The sequence below is a fragment of the Achroia grisella genome, unplaced genomic scaffold (genome assembly GCF_030625045.1).
Source record: "Achroia grisella isolate CSIRO2021 unplaced genomic scaffold, CSIRO_AGI_Agris_v1 utg770, whole genome shotgun sequence".
Taxonomy (NCBI): Eukaryota; Metazoa; Arthropoda; class Insecta; order Lepidoptera; family Pyralidae; genus Achroia; species Achroia grisella.
This window is the reverse complement of record NW_026713016.1, coordinates 3140027-3157416: the sequence shown is the minus strand read 5'-3', so window position 1 is coordinate 3157416 and position 17390 is coordinate 3140027. Positions and strand designations below refer to the sequence as shown.

Genomic DNA, 17390 nt, shown 5'->3' with positions numbered 1-17390 from the left:
ACGGGCTAAATAATTTGTATAGAACAAAGTACATTTAAAATATTTATCCCAAAATCGTGATCTGTGCGTCAATAGATAACTCCATTAGAAGTGTGATCGTAATGTTTCAGAAAACATGAAAAATGTTAAGTTAGAACATACAAAATGTGTTAATATATAAAGTTATTCTATTGTTTAAGAATACACAAATGTCAAAGTGTACCTATGTTATCTAAAATTAAAAAGAATTAAATAAATATTGTGCATACATCTATGATTTCTAATCTACTGCCTTAATACAACATTTGTCCTACTAGTAATTATACAATACTGTCATGTGGGATAAACATTTTTATTTAATAATGCAATGAGGAATGTGCCAATTACTATTTCCTATTCTTTATAGCCCTACTACGACAGTAGAATCTGAAGACTCCACCCATCTTGATGCCTATAATCTTAACTTTGTGACAATTATGTATATATATAAAACATAAAACTTACGTAGAGGTTATCCCCTTAAATTCCAAATTGGTTTTATAGGCCAGTACATGTCATAGCATTGTATACTTTTAGATAACTAAGACTACCTACTTACAAAAGTATATTCAAAACTTGACGCAAATATTTATTACTCTGGATTTATTCTTAATTTAAAATAATATTCGTAATAATTTTTCATATATCGATAATTAATTCTTAGTTTAAAATTATAAGAGAATACTAAACATGAGAATAAGCAAAGAAATTAAATTTATTCTTAACACTATTCATAAATAATATAACTTCTACAATAAGGTTTGTGTATTCACAATCAAACGATATAAACAGTTTGCCAGTCTTTTAAAGCTTAATAATTTATTTATTAATTAGCAAAATAAACGATGTTTTCAAATTACCAATTCTTCCTACTTCGAAATACTAAGTTCTGGAATTGCTTTAGAAGAAAATCATATTAATATCTCAATAATATACACTAGCTAAATGCTAATTTTAGTAATATTGGAAATAAGAATCCACTATAGATATCCCCGATGTTCACAAAGAAGAGAATTACTTCATTCTGTATGTCCTCGACGATGCATATAAAAGTGAAGCATTAGCTTATACTAATAAAATTATATCACTATATTATTGTTATATTTCATAAAATACATTTTATAAAAATGAATTCATTATGAATGTAATAACATTTGCTCTTGCTTATAAACTTCATGATAAGCATTACGTATCAGTACGTATGGAAAACATGATTCTAGTAGATCCATTGTTAGAAACGGTGATTCCTGAACAATCATATCTAGAAGCAGATAAACCGATTCTCTATTTTTTATAGCTTCTTTATCAGTTTCTTGACCTAGCCGTAATAAAGAAGACGACGCCAATGCTAGAAATTCCTTCATACGATCCTCAATGTCACCTTGTGCGCATATAGTGAATAGTGCACCAAATATATGATTGACGGCTGGAGCAATGCAATGTATGTTATTTGCATGACCTTCCAAAGATGCTCTATAAAATGAACTCTCACTGCGCGCCAGTCTTGGTAATGATACTGCTATAAAAACCATTAATAGACAGACAATTAGGTGCTCCTCTTCATCTGATTCTGCTTTATGCTGGCGTAACGTAGTTGCTAATGTTGGGTCTACTTTACAAGCCAGACCAGCTGCTGAACACATCTCGGATATAACTCGCATAGGATCACCACTGGGCAACTGCTGCTGGAAGTCCTTAATTGAACTAATTAAAAATGGAATACGTCTTTCCAAAACATCCAATAGTGACTCTTGAGCGATTTGACGGAAACTCAAAATAACACCAATTATTGACATTCTTTGCAATACATTATCAACATGTTGTAACCTTTTGAATTGTTCTCTCATGATTTCAGGTTTGTCAAAGTTGGTTCGTAGCATTTGAAGCACTTCCTTATTCTGAACAACCAACTTCTTCAGCTCCTGAACTTGACTTGCAATATGCCACATTAGGGTTTCGCTCATTAGCTTCATGCCATACGGCCCAATCAATTCAGCTAAAGCACGCAGTTCATTGATGTCCGAATACTCTTCAGCATTAAATGGAATTGCACCTTCAGCTGATAAACTCACAAATGCCTTTTGGTTCATTGAAAAACAAATACTTCCAGCACTAACTCTTCTCAGCAGAATCTCTGAATACCATTGTGTATATAATGATGCTATAGTTTTTTCACCATGACTGTCCATATTCTGTGTTTGTTGCAGAAGGCAATTATTGAATACTCTTGTTATGTCTATATGTACATAATTCTCAACTGTTTGCAATACATTCATGTATGCACGAACACTAACCAACAGCTCTGATGGCTTAGCTATTTCACTAGTGTCTTGATTAAACATCACCATGCCAACTAATGCTTTAGAGAATCTATTCTCTAAGTGTTGGTTTAAATATTCACGAGGTGCAAATGTGTATTCCCATACATTGACATTAACACAATAGTTTATGGCATAACAAAGTTCAGTCAAAGCCATATGCAGTTTGTCCATGGTGGTTAGTTCCTCTCTTGTTCTTCTATAACTTTCAGCACCTGGTTTTACAATTTCAATCACATTTTTTTTATTCTTGTCCTTTTTCTTCCTATTTGCGATTGTTTGGGCACAATGTTTTGGAAGGAGTTTATCACTCATTGTACACTGTTCATCACAAATTGTTGTGATAATATTTTTAGCTTCTTTAGCCATTTCATCTAAAAATATGTTAACAACAGAGAGACTTCTTTCTCTTATGTGATGTCTTTCTTCTGGACATAATTCATGTGTACAATTTTGGAAATGGCTACATATAAGTGGAAAAGCTATAATGTAACGATTCTGTGCAGGGAATTCAAGACACATATGAAATTGACTTTCAAAAATTTTATTGTAAAAACAAAATAGTGACAAGTCAGAGGTCTCTACCATTATTTCATCTAAATTGTCCACCATCTTAGTATGGAAAACCATTTTGTCAATAAATTGGGCTAACTCTCTGTGTTCTCCAAGATGGAAACCACTTTTTACTGATGATGTGTATGTTTGTAAACGGAACCAATCTAAACGAAATGCTCTGAAGTCAAATATTTCATTATCTTCAACTTGTTTAACACTTAAGCTGGCAGCAGTGTTACATAAAGAAGCCAGTATTATACTTTCATCTTCAGGACAGACTTGTAAATTTTGTATCATTAGATTCAAGGCAACAGCATCATAGCCTGACAAATACTGCACATAGTACCTCTGCATAACTTGGCTGTACTTACGCATCAGAGCTCTCAACTCCTCCATGTGGAATAGTAGTTCTGGTAGCTGCCTATCAACGAGATCTTCTGTTGATTTGCCCTTAACCTTTTGAGGAGGATTATCATTATGACGTAATAGCCAAAATACTTCATCTCTTGCATAGCAAAGTCCTATAAAAATCAACAAAGCTTTAGGTCCCAATAAACCAGGCTGGTCAGTCAATATGAGCCCCAACTCTTTTAGTGCTGTCCTTAAAAATTTTCTCCTCTCCCTATGTTTGTAACCTGCTTTCTGCACAGCATGATGATAACAATCTTTAACCTCTGACACTTTCTTCCCATACCCCTTGATTCCATCAAAATAGCCTTGTATGTAACTATGAATATAGATCACCTCGTCACGAAAGAGTGCTAAGACCCACCCAGACTCTAAAGCACTAACCCACATTTTGTTACACCGTTCTTGCTGCAGCATTTGGTGACAGAGTGAGAAACCAAATATAATCCATCTTTCCAGGGACTCCAATGACAAATATTCACATGACATTGTATTTGTTTCTGATGGTTTTAGAAGATGAGCTGGATTGCTTACCAGACTGAGCTTCTGCTCAGATCTCCAGTGTTCTGCTGTGAGATTTCTTGCAGGATATACATGAAACAGTGAATTCAATGCAGACATTAATGGTTTTTGATGACAGGCAAATTCTTCAGATAGCTTTTTTAGTGGTGCATCATAATCTACAATTAGCTGTCCTAACCGAGGGAAATTAGGATCTATTTGATTATGAACCATTTCATGTGCCGCATTGAATAAACCCAAGACTGCTTTTCTATCCTCTACTCGAGACAAAAGAACCATCAAAGACACATAAGTTGTAACTAAGTCTAAGTAATTCTTTGTCAATTCAAAGTTCATTGTCAAGTCCAAGTTTACTTGACAAGAATCTACAACATTCAGAATTTCACAAACATTATCCTTGAAGTCGAGGAGGTCAACAAAAGTGTAGTAGTACAATGAAAGAGATTTTATAATTTCATTACGAATATTTGTTATAACCTGAAGTCCTTTAAAATCAATGTTTGGGAATTTACGGACAATTTGTTTTATGGAGGATTCCAATGCCTTGTCTGATAAGAAAGCTGGTTTGGACTTAGCATCGCCACATGCCTTCTTGATATTGTATATTCTTGTCAACATGCCAATGCCGCGATCATTCAATAATATTAATTTTTCAGCCAGCTTTTGCTGGCTGACATGAACTGATCTTGATAATGACATTTCCTGAAAACAAAGATCAACATAATAATTAACAGTCTAACAGATGATTTTGTATTTAGAACATTATTAATAAATTCATACATGTAATTAAAATTAAACTGATGAGTCTGCATATGACAAACACTATTACTGGGAAACTTTATCAATGTAATAGAAACCATAACAGTAATGTAAAAAAAATGTGAGTGTGCATTTATGCGCTAATGAAAAAAGGGCTTATCCGATCGGATGTGGTTTCACTAATGAGTCGTAAACTGGACTTAAAATCTAATATTTGTTTCATTCTAAACTCTTTTGAAATACAAATTTTATAAACTTAAAACTAATGTTATTCCAACACTACATGTACACAGTCGCGGTCTCAGCTACTAATAGATAAAACATTTCCTTCCTTATCCCCTCTACCCTTCCAAGAGTTGACGGCCAATGAAAATAAATAATATTTAGTATAATTCCGTATAAATTAGTTTTGTTTGTAAAATAACACAAGTTCTTCACTGACCTGTTGATTTCGAAGTTAGGGAGTCTTCGAAATTATGAAAAGGAAGCTTTTAAATTTGATAATTGGTTGAGATCATACCATCCGTAATGTTGCACGAAATACACGCTTAAAAACCTCAGGTCAACGGAAAATATACATACTTAATGTAGGCACTAAGTATATTACGTAGTGACAATTATGGCGGTACGATAAGAGACAAATATGGCATTACTTTACGTTGAGTAGCAATATAAATTTTTAGGATTTAAGAAAAGGGAGTGTCTTATTTATTTCGACTAACGCCTCCATTAATTTAGAGAAATAAACTTACTCTGTATTTGACTCTCAAGTTGTCAAACGCCTATGTTTAGTGACATTGATTTGACATTTAAGCTTCGAACACAGACCACGTAAGGTTAAACATCATACGTTGAACAGTATTGTTCGTACAATTTGTAGTCGTTACTTCCAATAAAAACATGTCCTAACTACATTACATTTATAATAGAGACATATATCACATAAGTGCTTATTAACTGAATATATGTCTACTATGTATACTATGCTTACAATTATAACATACTCAGCGTTTGTGGATCTATGTCTGTCATGCATAATGTATCTGTAGTATACTGTTATCTATTCCTTGCAGTCTGTAGTTCCTTATAAATATTTTTTAATCTTTTACTTGACTTTGTCGGCTAATGTGAAATTATTTCTTTATTACTATCGATTTATTTAACGGATACTAGATATCTTGTAAACCATATTATTGAGGTTGCCTAAGTCGTATTAATACAGTTTATCAACCAAACTCACCATGCCGCGAATTATGATAAAGGGCGGCGTGTGGCGCAACACAGAGGTTTGTGAATACCAATTTTCTTTAGAAAAAAATGATGAATTTTTTAGTTATGATTTTTATTAAAGAATCAACCTTTCCATGTGTTCTACTTAAGTTTACTTGTTACATGTGTACTTCTGTATACTTAGATAATAAAGAGCCGCCCGCTTACCAATAGATACATGTAAAATGTACTGTTAGATGCTAGAAAATATTGCTAAATTTACATAAATGATGTATTTTCTGTAATGTTCCTTGTTTAATTACATTTAAAAAAATATCTCTAACTCCAGTTTTTCCTCCATCCATATACCAACTTATATTCCCTTACAAGTTCCTATCCCCACATCCAGTTATGCCTTGCTTTTCCTTCGTACAGTATAATTACCAGAGAATGCATTCCCATAGAGTAGACTTACGGCAGGCGAGTTAGACTTATGAATTGATACAAATAAAACTTCATGTAGCTTATGTAGGGGCAAACAAGCATACAGCCCATCTGATAGTAAATGGTTACAGTAGCCTAGGGATGCTGAAACACAAACATACTTATCAATGGAATAATTGCATATAAATGTGATTTTAAGATGATTTTCAGTACTGAATACAATCTTAAAAATTGCTTTTAAAAATGTATATTCACTGACTGAAAAAACCTGTAGTTCTATATAAAGGTTCTTTTGTGTTCTCTACTTACCTGCTATCATTGGCAATACTATAATCTGATTGATGAGTAGATAGTATCATAAATATAAAGTAATAATAACTAATATCTTCCTTTAGGATGAAATTCTCAAAGCAGCTGTTATGAAATATGGCAAAAACCAGTGGTCACGTATTGCCTCACTGTTACATCGAAAATCAGCTAAACAGTGTAAAGCCAGGTGGTATGAATGGCTGGATCCGAGCATTAAGAAGACTGAGTGGTCCCGGGAGGAGGATGAGAAATTATTACATCTGGCCAAGTTAATGCCAACACAGTGGCGCACCATAGCACCTATCATTGGACGTACAGCAGCACAGTGTTTGGAGCGATATGAATATTTACTGTAAGTTATTTTTCCTTGTAAAAGGTGGAGCATTTGTCTATATTTTAATTGAAGACTGACTTAATATGATTCTTTTTCAATTTAGAATTCATTATTATTATATTTGTTTCATTCATCCTGTGGTATAAAACAGAATATACTCAAATTCAAATTTGAATTTGTAGATAATACAGAATAAATAAAACAGAATACTTATACTACATTACTACTAAAGAGCTACTTACCTACTTATTCCATACCAATTTTGTTATTACGGACATTTATAGATAGGTTTAGTATTATATTCATCAAAAAATATGTAACACATTTTACATATTTTTTAAATATTGTTTAATTGTAAATCTTTTCAATATATTTTGTTACATTTGTATAAATATTCACTTTTGCTAGTATACAATGGTTTGTAATGTAGATTCTTGTAGATCTTACTAAATACCACTGGTATTTAGTTGTTACAATGTAATTCTGAATGATTCTGGTAGCTGTGATGACTTGTATATGTGATGGTATGCTAGACACTCATATGGCAGACAACCCCATAAAGCTGTTATAATTGCCAAGTTGTAACCAAGTACATATAGAAAATTATTTGAAGATGCAAAGAGAACCTCAATAAGCAAACTTATTATGATTTCATATTGTTAAACTATTAGGGACCAAGCTCAAAAGAAAGAAGAGGGAGATGATATGGGAGATGACCCACGCAAGCTGAAGCCTGGTGAAATTGATCCAAATCCTGAAACAAAACCTGCCAGACCTGATCCCAAAGACATGGATGAAGATGGTGAGTATGCTATTGGATCCTAGTTGTTACGTATGACTTTGTCTGTATTTTTTTATATTACTATATCTGTAATACAATATATTCTTTATACAAATAATTTCACATAAGACTCATCAAGAATAGTGAATATGGGATATAGTGGGAGCAAATAATAGTTACTTATGTCAACAATCTTCCATATATTTCTCCGACTCTGTTCTATTGTTTTTCATTCTACTTCCTTCTTTTGTTTTTTCCACTTGTTATCTCTCTCTCTTGCATACATCTATGTTTCCATTTCATGCAATGTTCTACTTCATGCATCTATCATTGAAGCCTACATAAATAATATATTAGTGGACAATTTAACATTAAGTTTACTTCTCTGTCAACATATTAATAATCACTCTGCCATACAATATTTATCTATTCTATTCTATTGTATTCTATTCTATTCTATTATATATATATATGATACATTTTATTCAAAATTCCTTTATGGTATCCATTTAATTTAATTGTTTAATTATCATATACCAGAATTGGAAATGCTGTCCGAGGCACGTGCACGTCTTGCTAACACTCAGGGCAAAAAAGCTAAAAGGAAAGCGCGCGAAAAACAATTGGAAGAGGCACGCCGCCTGGCAGCTTTACAGAAGCGACGTGAGCTGAGCGCTGCTGGTATTGCTGTGCCCATGAGGTATATAAACATTTCTATTTTATTAACTGTATGTAGTTTATCTGTAACTTGAGCCTCACATTTAATTTATTATGATAAAAAAGTACTAAAAAAGCATTGCGAATTGAATTTATTTACTTTGAGATCAATATAAACGTGATCAGCCGACCGATCGTCGAGAAGATTTTTGGGATAGGCCTTTGTTATGGAAAGCCCGAAAGATGTCCACTGGTGAAAACATCTTTCGTCCTTTCCATAAAACAAAACATACTTTTATATAAACACATAATAGTATTAGTAGGATTTTTAACTTTATCCTTTCCTACCTATGTATCTATATTCACTCTCAACACAACAAAGTCATGTGCCATCTCAATTATTTTTGTTGTGTCATATTAATATTATGTTCTTGGATTCTATTGTCATAATTGGGACAATTTAGGAAACAATTCAATACCTGTTGCCTAGTTTCACATAGTTGTTCCTGTGCAAAACCAGATATTTTGTGTGATTGTAAAATATATTAAATAAGTATGTACACTTATTCAAAATCATTTGGTTCTCCATTTAGGCGGAAGAAGAAGCGTGGTGTGGATTATAACTCAGAAATTCCATTCGAGAAGCGACCGGCAGCTGGTTTCTATGATACTTCAACAGAAGTAGTGGACCCAATGGCTCCTGATTTCTCACGCTTGAGGCAACAGCATCTTGATGGTGAACTGCATTCAGAGAAAGAAGAGGTGGGAGGTTTTTTTATATAATAACAAGTTTATGTCTCACAACATGCACATTTGAGGCCTAAGTTAACTAAATTAGAACTTGAAGCTCAAGGATCTCACTAAATTACAATAATAAATTAACATTGAAAAATCTTTTATTAAAAGTATTTGGAAATTGAATTTTCATTATATGTTTTCTACTTCCTGTGATTTCTTAACAATTTCCTAGTGATTTCTTCCTAAAAGCTATCATTTAAGTTTCTTACGTGAATAATTAGATTTTTTTTATATATATGTTACTAGTTCCCTGCAAACGTTGTTTTGCCTTAAAATAAAAAAAAAGGATGGACTACCCCTAACATTTAGGGGGATGAAAAGGAGATGTTGGCCGATTCTCAGATCTACTCAATACGCTCACAAAATTTCATGAGAATTGGTCAAGCCGTTTCGGAGGAGTATGGGAACGAAAACTGTGACACGAGAATTTTATATATAAGAAGATGTATGTTAAGGCTAAGATGGGGCATGCTACAAAAAAGGATGAGTAACACTGATCTAAACTATTGTACTATGATTTATCACACAGAGGGAGCGACGCAAAGATAAACAAAAGTTGAAGCAGCGGAAAGAAAATGACGTGCCACAAGCAATGCTGCAGGGTGACCAGCCTGCGCGCAAACGTAGCAAGCTGGTGCTACCCGAGCCGCAAGTGTCTGATCAGGTATGCTCTAAAATTTGTATTGGCAATGTATCCATGGATTGATGTATTTAATTTATTTTCTATTCATATATATTCAATTATATACACATAATTACTATATGATTGTGGTATAGCTGATGGTACACTAATGTACTGTTAAATTATATATGTAAATGTTATATAAATCAAAGTCAATTATTCCATTCTAGTAATATTATTACTAATTAACCATTTTTCTTGGAGATATGTCTTGGAGGTTCATAATGCTATAATGTTATTAATAGTATCGGTAGGTGGTATTACTAATAATCTCTCTTCCCCGTTACAAACACAATTGACTGGGGTGCAGAATCGTTGGTAATAAAAGTGTGGTTTTAAATCAGTTAAAATGGAATGGAGCACCCATTGGTGCGAACTATTTACTATTTACTGGCGGGTACAAGTAATGAATGATAGGATGAGCTCGAGTACGGACCATCATGATGAATTCTTAAGGAAGTCAACCCAAGACAAGATCATAGAATATTAGTAATGTGGGCGGTTGACTCCATTTTCAGCAATGTACTATGTCAGTTTGACCTCCCAATCGAAACTCATCCTGATAAATTTCTAGTGTATTTGTCACGATAGTCTGGCCTGACCTCATGTTCATCTTATCGTCCTCTACTGGTGCCCCGCCAGCGTAAAACGTTAGCGGAGACGGGTAAATTCCATTATCAACATAAAAAAACCTAATAAGGTACATCGATAGCAATGGGACCTTCAGCTCCCGTTACTGATAATCCGGTACGTGTGGTAGGAGCTGCAGCAAGTGGTGAAGCTGGGCCGCGCGTCGGAGGCGGCGCGGGCGGGCGCGGGCGGTGCGGGGGACGCGGAGGCCGCCACGGACGCGCTGCTGGCTGACTACGCGCTCACGCCCGCGCCAGCTACCGCGCTGCGGACGCCCGCGCACCACCAGGACAGGTGAGCTATGGCAGCCTTCTCACTAACATCAACTTTTGTTTTTTTTATATAACTGGAATAGCTACAATTCTATAAAAAATAAGTTTTACCGTCAGAGTTTGTATGTAAATGGAATGGCAACTAAACTTGCTTTTTTATCAGGTAATTTAAAAAAAAAAACAAGTTTTCATTCAAGATTATCATATTACACTGGAATATCACCACAGGCTTCACTTCAATTATGTGATGCCTTGTTTTTTTTTTGGGTTGATAATGGAATGGTGCACCCGCCTGCGCTAACGGTTTACGCTAGCGGGGCACCAGTGGAGGATGATAAGATGAGCATGAGGTCAGGTCAGTTAGCCCATCGTGCAAATTCATCAGGAATTTAACACGATGGTTTCCAGGGGGAACCGCGTGGAGGTCGACCTGACATGGTACATTGCTAGCAATGGGGTTATCAATCCACATTACTAACCCCCTTCCCCCCTGTGATGCCTTGTTATTCCTTAGAATTAAGATGTGATATCAGTAAATTCACAACCTGACCTTTTACCAAAACTGCTTACAAACCAAGCCACTTGGAACAAAAATATTGTATAGAAATAGTTGTTTGTAGTTTCAAGATAGAACACCAGCTGTTTCACAGAAGTTTGCACTCTGCATATATGTAATTTACTGTGTTGAAACTGTCAGAATCCTGATGGAGGCGCAGAACGTGATGGCACTGACGCACGTGGATACACCGTTGAAGGGCGGTCTTAATACGCCTCTGCAACAATCGGACTTCTCGGGAGCATTACCACACGCGCAGGCTGTAGCTACGCCCAACACTGTCCTCGCCACTCCCTTTAGGTAAATATTTGTTCTGATTTACGTGATTTGTAGATGTTAAATCCGCTCGGCACTCTCTTCAGATAAATGTTGTATGCTGAACAACTGTTACATTACCATTGATGATAGATTTTAAGTAGAGATGTCAGAACTAAAGTTAATTGTGATAACGAAACAATATCTTCACAGCTGTTATCCTAATTGGGATAATTGGAGGCATTATCAACTGTCGACGTTGTGGTGAATCCAACACTTGACATGTCCATGTTTTGCTGAAACATGTGACATAGTGATGAGCCTACTGACATACCGCTAATTTGTATAATTACATTTATAATGATGTATATAAATTATGAACTAGAGGTATTAGAATATAAAATATGTTATACTATTTAAGATCTGTAGAGTTAATTGTGAAGGGCCGATCCTTGAAGTCCAAGTTCAGTACCAATTCTTTAAGGGTTGCCAAACTGAAAGACATGTAGAATAGTAATGAAATTAGCTATTTTCTTATATATTTCTTAAATTTTAGATCAACTCGCAGCGAAGTGTCTACACCAGGGAGCTTTAATACACCCAGTCAGGCAACAGGACAGTCGGCACTAATGGTAAGTACAGCTGTTGCGATCCCAATGACTTTAGTATTAAATATTTTTAGTGTTAAAAGTAATTTTGTTATTATAGCATTGTATTGTTAGATTATGCTGTTAACAATTTGTTTTGTGTTACAGACGCCAGGATTGCGGGACAAGTTAAGCATTAATCCTGAAGATCGGTTGAGCGCCGGTGACACTCCTCAAATGGCGAATCAGTTGCAAAAACAGGTAATATAACGACTCTTAAATTCAATCTGGAAGATACATATATATTGTAAATGTCATATTTACTAAGGGTTGTTATAAATTGTTCGTTATTACAAAAAAAATTCTTCCATTTTACCATACATATTTGCTTAAATTTTTTGTTATGAGTTACTTCTGGATATTGTGCTGGGATATGATATACCTATATCTATTAGAATATATGACTTGATTTAATTATATTATTTATATCATTTTATAGATATGTAGAATGTTTTATAAAATGTATGTACTGTTATTTAGCGAAGATTACATTTATTTCTACAACATTATAACATGACACTATGTTATTCATTATAATTACAATGTTATCTTAGGACAACTTTCACAGTTCCATCGAGTCAAGTTAAGCAGATCTTGTAGAATATTATTACTTAATATATGTACATAGAAAACCGCCATATACAGATTTAGATAAAAAGCAAGACGATAAGTGTAATTCTGTGCGCGGAGTGTGAATCGTCCTAGGATATTATATTACTAATAGCCGCACCCGCGGTTTCACCCGCGTGAAATTTATAGCCTATTATATTATGGAGCTATATCACTGTAAAGTTTCATCAAAATACGCTCAGCAGTTTTCCCGTGAAAGAGTAACAAAGGCTGAGGCTTCCTATGCGAGCGCGGCGCGAACGTTGCCGCGGGTAGGGCTAGTAAGATAATAAGTGTGCGTCGCGTGCGGCGGCAGGCTGTGGCGTCGGTCCGCAGCGCGCTGGGCGGGCTGCCGGCGCCGCGCAACGACTACGAGATCGTGGTGCCCGCGCCCGCGCCCCCCGCCGCCGCCGCCCCCGCGCCCGCGCCGCTCCTCGACCAGGCCGACGTCGACGCGCGCCGGCTGCGGGACCGAGACGAACGACGTCAGTACCCACTCTTCTTCTTAAGACGAACGATCCTCTTAGCCCTGTCCCGCTTTATGCGGTCGGCTCTCCTGATTTTTCGGCGCCGGGACGGTTCGTCCCGGGTTGATGAGCTCGCTCGCGCCGGTCCACCGAGTGACTGGAGGACGTCCTCTACCTCTTTTGCGGTCAGTATTACAACATACATTAATGTAAATTAAATTGTAACGCCGTTGGTTTCTAATAAATAAAATAAATTCCATCTGAGACGGCTATCGGTAAATTTGTCCGTTATTGGGGCCACTTTGAAACTACCGCGGATGTATTCATTTCGCACGCTACATAGTCTCGTGACTCCACCAGACCATCGCAACATTTTCATCTCGATGGTATGAAGCTTTAGCGCATCGACGACATTAGTATCAACTAATATTCATTCATGGGGTATCCATGTGGCGTGTACTCCGGCCACATATAGCCACGAATTTTAAACTACCATGTACTTACAGCATAATGATATAAAGAAACAACCTAATAAGAACACGGACCATATGTCAAAATAAAATTGCCGTGATGTGCTACTCTGTGTGCACTGCCACAGGCATAAGACACTTGTTATCAAATTATCGCTTGTTGAAAGCTACATCCAATTTTCCAAGACCTGTTTGCGTGCAATTGTATGCAAAGGACGATTTTAAAAGTTCTGCCCGCATATGCAAGCCCGCTTTGTTTTGAATTTTTTTTATAAAACTGCGGCGTAATACAAACTATTTCGCCTTTGTAAATAGCTTGGATATAAAATATAAAGGATAATATAATAACTGTAATAAAAAAAAGTGTTAATTGCTCTGTGTACTGATGGACATTTCGAAGACTTGCCGCCCGATTTCTATCTACTGAAATTTTGAACAAAGGTTCATTTTTTACAAAGATATCTACTAAAAATACTTAGTATTAAAGATTTAACACTTGTCAAATGATAGTTAAATAGCTATTGTTTTGAAGTCTCCGAAATATTTCTTTACTGTTAATAACTGTTTTGCAGGTTTGGCAGAACTGGCATTACGTTCGACGGCTGTACAGCGAGGCTGCGCGCGGCCGGTGGACGTGAACGGAGCCGTAGTGCGGGGCGGCGCCGGGAGCACTCTCACGCCTCTGCAGCAGGCCGAGGAGCTGCTGAAGGCAGAGATGGTTACCATGCTGCATTATGACGCGCTGCGAGACCCCCCACTAGGTCTGTTAAGTAGCAACTGCAAATTTCTTGCGATGTAGTATGACGTATATAGTAAACATAAGAAAACATTGTTAATTGGAACTATGCAATAGTAGGTCTACGCAACGAGGTACTAATGGTTTACTGTCGTTAAGTTATCCTCCATTCATTGTAAAATCATCTTATAAATGTACGTAAAATGTTGATAAGATACAGTACTACAGTCACGTTGCGTTGTTTATGCACCAAAGAACAAACATTTTTTTGCATTGCTCTAGGATCCGCCTAATTGTTAAAATATACTGTATAGCAAACTGATCGTTATATATATTTAGGCGAAGAATCATTACGCAAAATTAGATAGAGACTGTTTTCCAGACCAGAGAAGAAAATATTCAGCAAATGTGTTCTTCTCTGGCAAAGCTTTAACTTATAGATATCTAATATATTCAAACAGGTGTGGACAAAAAGCGAGCTGTGCAATTACAAGCATCACACTTAGCGTACTTAGAGCAACATCCCTATGAGGATTTCACTGCTGAAGAACTGACGGCCGCTAAACAAGAGCTCAAAAAGGAAATAGAGGTAGTGAAGGCCGGTATGGGACATGGAGACCTCAGTATAGATGCGTACACACAAGTATGGGAAGAGTGTTTAGCACAGGTAGATATACGGTTTTAATGAAGCTTGTATTACGTTAATAAGTAAATAATGATATATTTGTTTTGTCAAAGGTAGAGTCGTTGTTGAGTAAAACTTTAGGTTGGTTAAGTCAAATAAACTACACTTATTATGAATACTACATATTCATAACAAGTGTAGTTTATTTGATAATGAACTGTGAAATTAATATTACACAATTGGTAGAAAACTATCAATAACTAAAGTCATATGCTTTTTCATTTGTATTTTTAGGTTTTGTTTCTCCCAGGGCAAAATAGATACACACGTGCCAACTTGGCCAGCAAGAAGGATAGGTTAGAATCAGCTGAGAAGAGGTTAGAACAGAATAGAAATCACATGGCAAAAGAAGCTAAAAAATGCTCGAAAATGGAGAAGAGACTTCGAGTGCTCACAGGTAATTTTTTTTTTATGTAAACCAGAACAGTATCACAGGTATCACGTCATCATGTGAAGCCTGTGGTAGTGTTGCCATTCCACAAGACTAAGGTTTTATGCCTCCGTAGATACAAAGCATGTATATTAACATAAATTCTGTCACCTAAACATATATTGGGTTTGAATAAACATAATTTATTGGATTATTTTGTTTGTAGGCGGTTACCAGAGTCGTGCTGCTTCATTAATAAAGCAATTCCAAGAATTACAAGATCAGATAGAGCAGTCTAATCTGGAGCTTTCTACTTTCAAGTTTTTAGCGGAACAGGAGAAAGCGGCCATTCCAAGAAGAATAGAGGTAATCGATATGAATCTATTGGTAGAAATGTATTTTTTTTTGCACTCAGAAAATACATATTAAAATAATTTAGGGATACTTTGATATGTGTGCTCACATGGACATTTTGTTTCTAATATAGGTATATTATTAACATTACAAATTGTATGCTAATTTTCACAATTTATGGGTGGAAGGTATTCCAGAATGTTTGATAAATTTTTTCACCGCTTTAATAGGATGCATATTTTAGATGTATAAAGAATATAAATATGTTTATCTAGTGTGTTTTTCAATCAAGTCAGAATTTGTTGCTCGCCTGTTTTCGATGGTATAAATAATGATTGAATGATTATTTTTTTGCAGTCATTAACAGAAGACGTGAATCGTCAAACGGATCGTGAAAAACAATTACAGAAACGTTACGGCGAACTTCAAACAGAACTAGAGGAACTTCACAAAGGAAAACAAATAAAAGGAACAGATCTAAAGGCTGTCGAAGAATAGTTTTTATAGTTTTATGGAATGATACTTAAAGTCATTAAAATATTATAATGCATCTTACGGCAATTGAGAATTGAGTACAAATTCAATGTTGTCCTTTATATGACCTCACACTAATGAAGAGATAGTTTATATGAAGGGTAATCTCCGAACCTACTGGACTGTTTCAGAACTTTTTTCAGCATTACTCCAGATGAAGATAGGCTATATATTATGTATATTTTCTACCGAGACAAAGACGAAACAAGCCGCTAGTGTATTCCGAAAAGTTACCTAAGACGTACTTATTGTATTATCAAGAATAAAGTTAATAAAATCCCTATCCCTTATTCAGAAAATCGACCTAGACACTAATTTTGTAACGATGTATTAACAATTCTCGATTTACGATTTACTATGAACCATTTTAAAGTTGCAGATGCAAGCTAAGTTGTACAGTTTGCAACTTGTCTCTAATTAATTACAAATACGTCGATTTTAAAACTTTACTAATAAGGCCATATTTTATCTATTAGTGTTTCTTTCACTCATTTCTTTATTTCGAACCAAATTCTTAATTTGGTAGAACATAAAATAATTGATTAATATGGTTCATTCTTGATTTTTCATTTTTATGGATAAGGTTATTAGAATGAATGTGTGTTTAAAAGATTGATAGAAATACGAATATAATGTGGCATGACTGATCCAGCAAATGATACTGAGTATGTAAGTATACATTAGATATGTTAAAAATCTCAAAGATTAGTGAAAGCATAATAGCAATTTAAGACATTATTTGCATTTAATAGCCAAGTTTCGATCATTAGGACTCGTCTTATAGAGCTAGCCGACTTTCTTAGATGCTGTAAGCATTAGTAGTTTCGTCAGCTGAAAGATATATGTATTGGTAGTGTCTGACAGAATTATAAATCTGACAGTGATTCTTTGTTGTAGCATTTTTGGATAATATGCAAAATTATTATGACAAAGAATTACTATAAATCTTTTAATCTTCCAATATTTCTGAATGTATTAAGCACATCAATCTTTTAAGTGTGAAATGTGTTT

General features: G+C 35.2%; 2 protein-coding genes across 3 annotated transcripts; one reads left to right on the top strand and one right to left on the bottom strand.

The window, feature by feature from the left end:
- Positions 1–853: 853 nt before the first annotated feature.
- LOC131850504 (membrane-associated protein Hem) lies at positions 854–5303 on the bottom strand. 2 transcript variants are annotated; one of them, XM_059200749.1, is made up of 2 exons: positions 5023–5303; positions 854–4523 (listed from the first exon to the last, which is right to left on the bottom strand). In XM_059200749.1, the coding sequence occupies exon 2, from the start codon at positions 4518–4520 to the stop codon at positions 1155–1157; it is 3366 nt and encodes a 1121-aa protein (XP_059056732.1). In that variant the 5' UTR covers positions 4521–4523; positions 5023–5303; the 3' UTR covers positions 854–1154. The 2 variants fall into 2 exon arrangements, with proteins under 2 accessions (XP_059056732.1, XP_059056731.1); XM_059200748.1 differs by having other exon boundaries at positions 5101–5303.
- Positions 5304–5662: 359 nt separating this feature from the next.
- On the top strand, positions 5663–16372 carry LOC131850507 (cell division cycle 5-like protein). The gene is made up of 16 exons (XM_059200752.1): positions 5663–5866; positions 6629–6894; positions 7548–7678; positions 8198–8357; positions 8908–9076; positions 9642–9776; positions 10555–10718; positions 11394–11552; positions 12064–12139; positions 12263–12355; positions 13080–13248; positions 14273–14461; positions 14898–15103; positions 15356–15518; positions 15718–15857; positions 16203–16372. Exons 1-16 carry the CDS (start codon positions 5822–5824, stop codon positions 16341–16343), a joined length of 2406 nt encoding a protein of 801 aa, XP_059056735.1. The 5' UTR covers positions 5663–5821; the 3' UTR covers positions 16344–16372.
- Positions 16373–17390: the final 1018 nt, after the last annotated feature.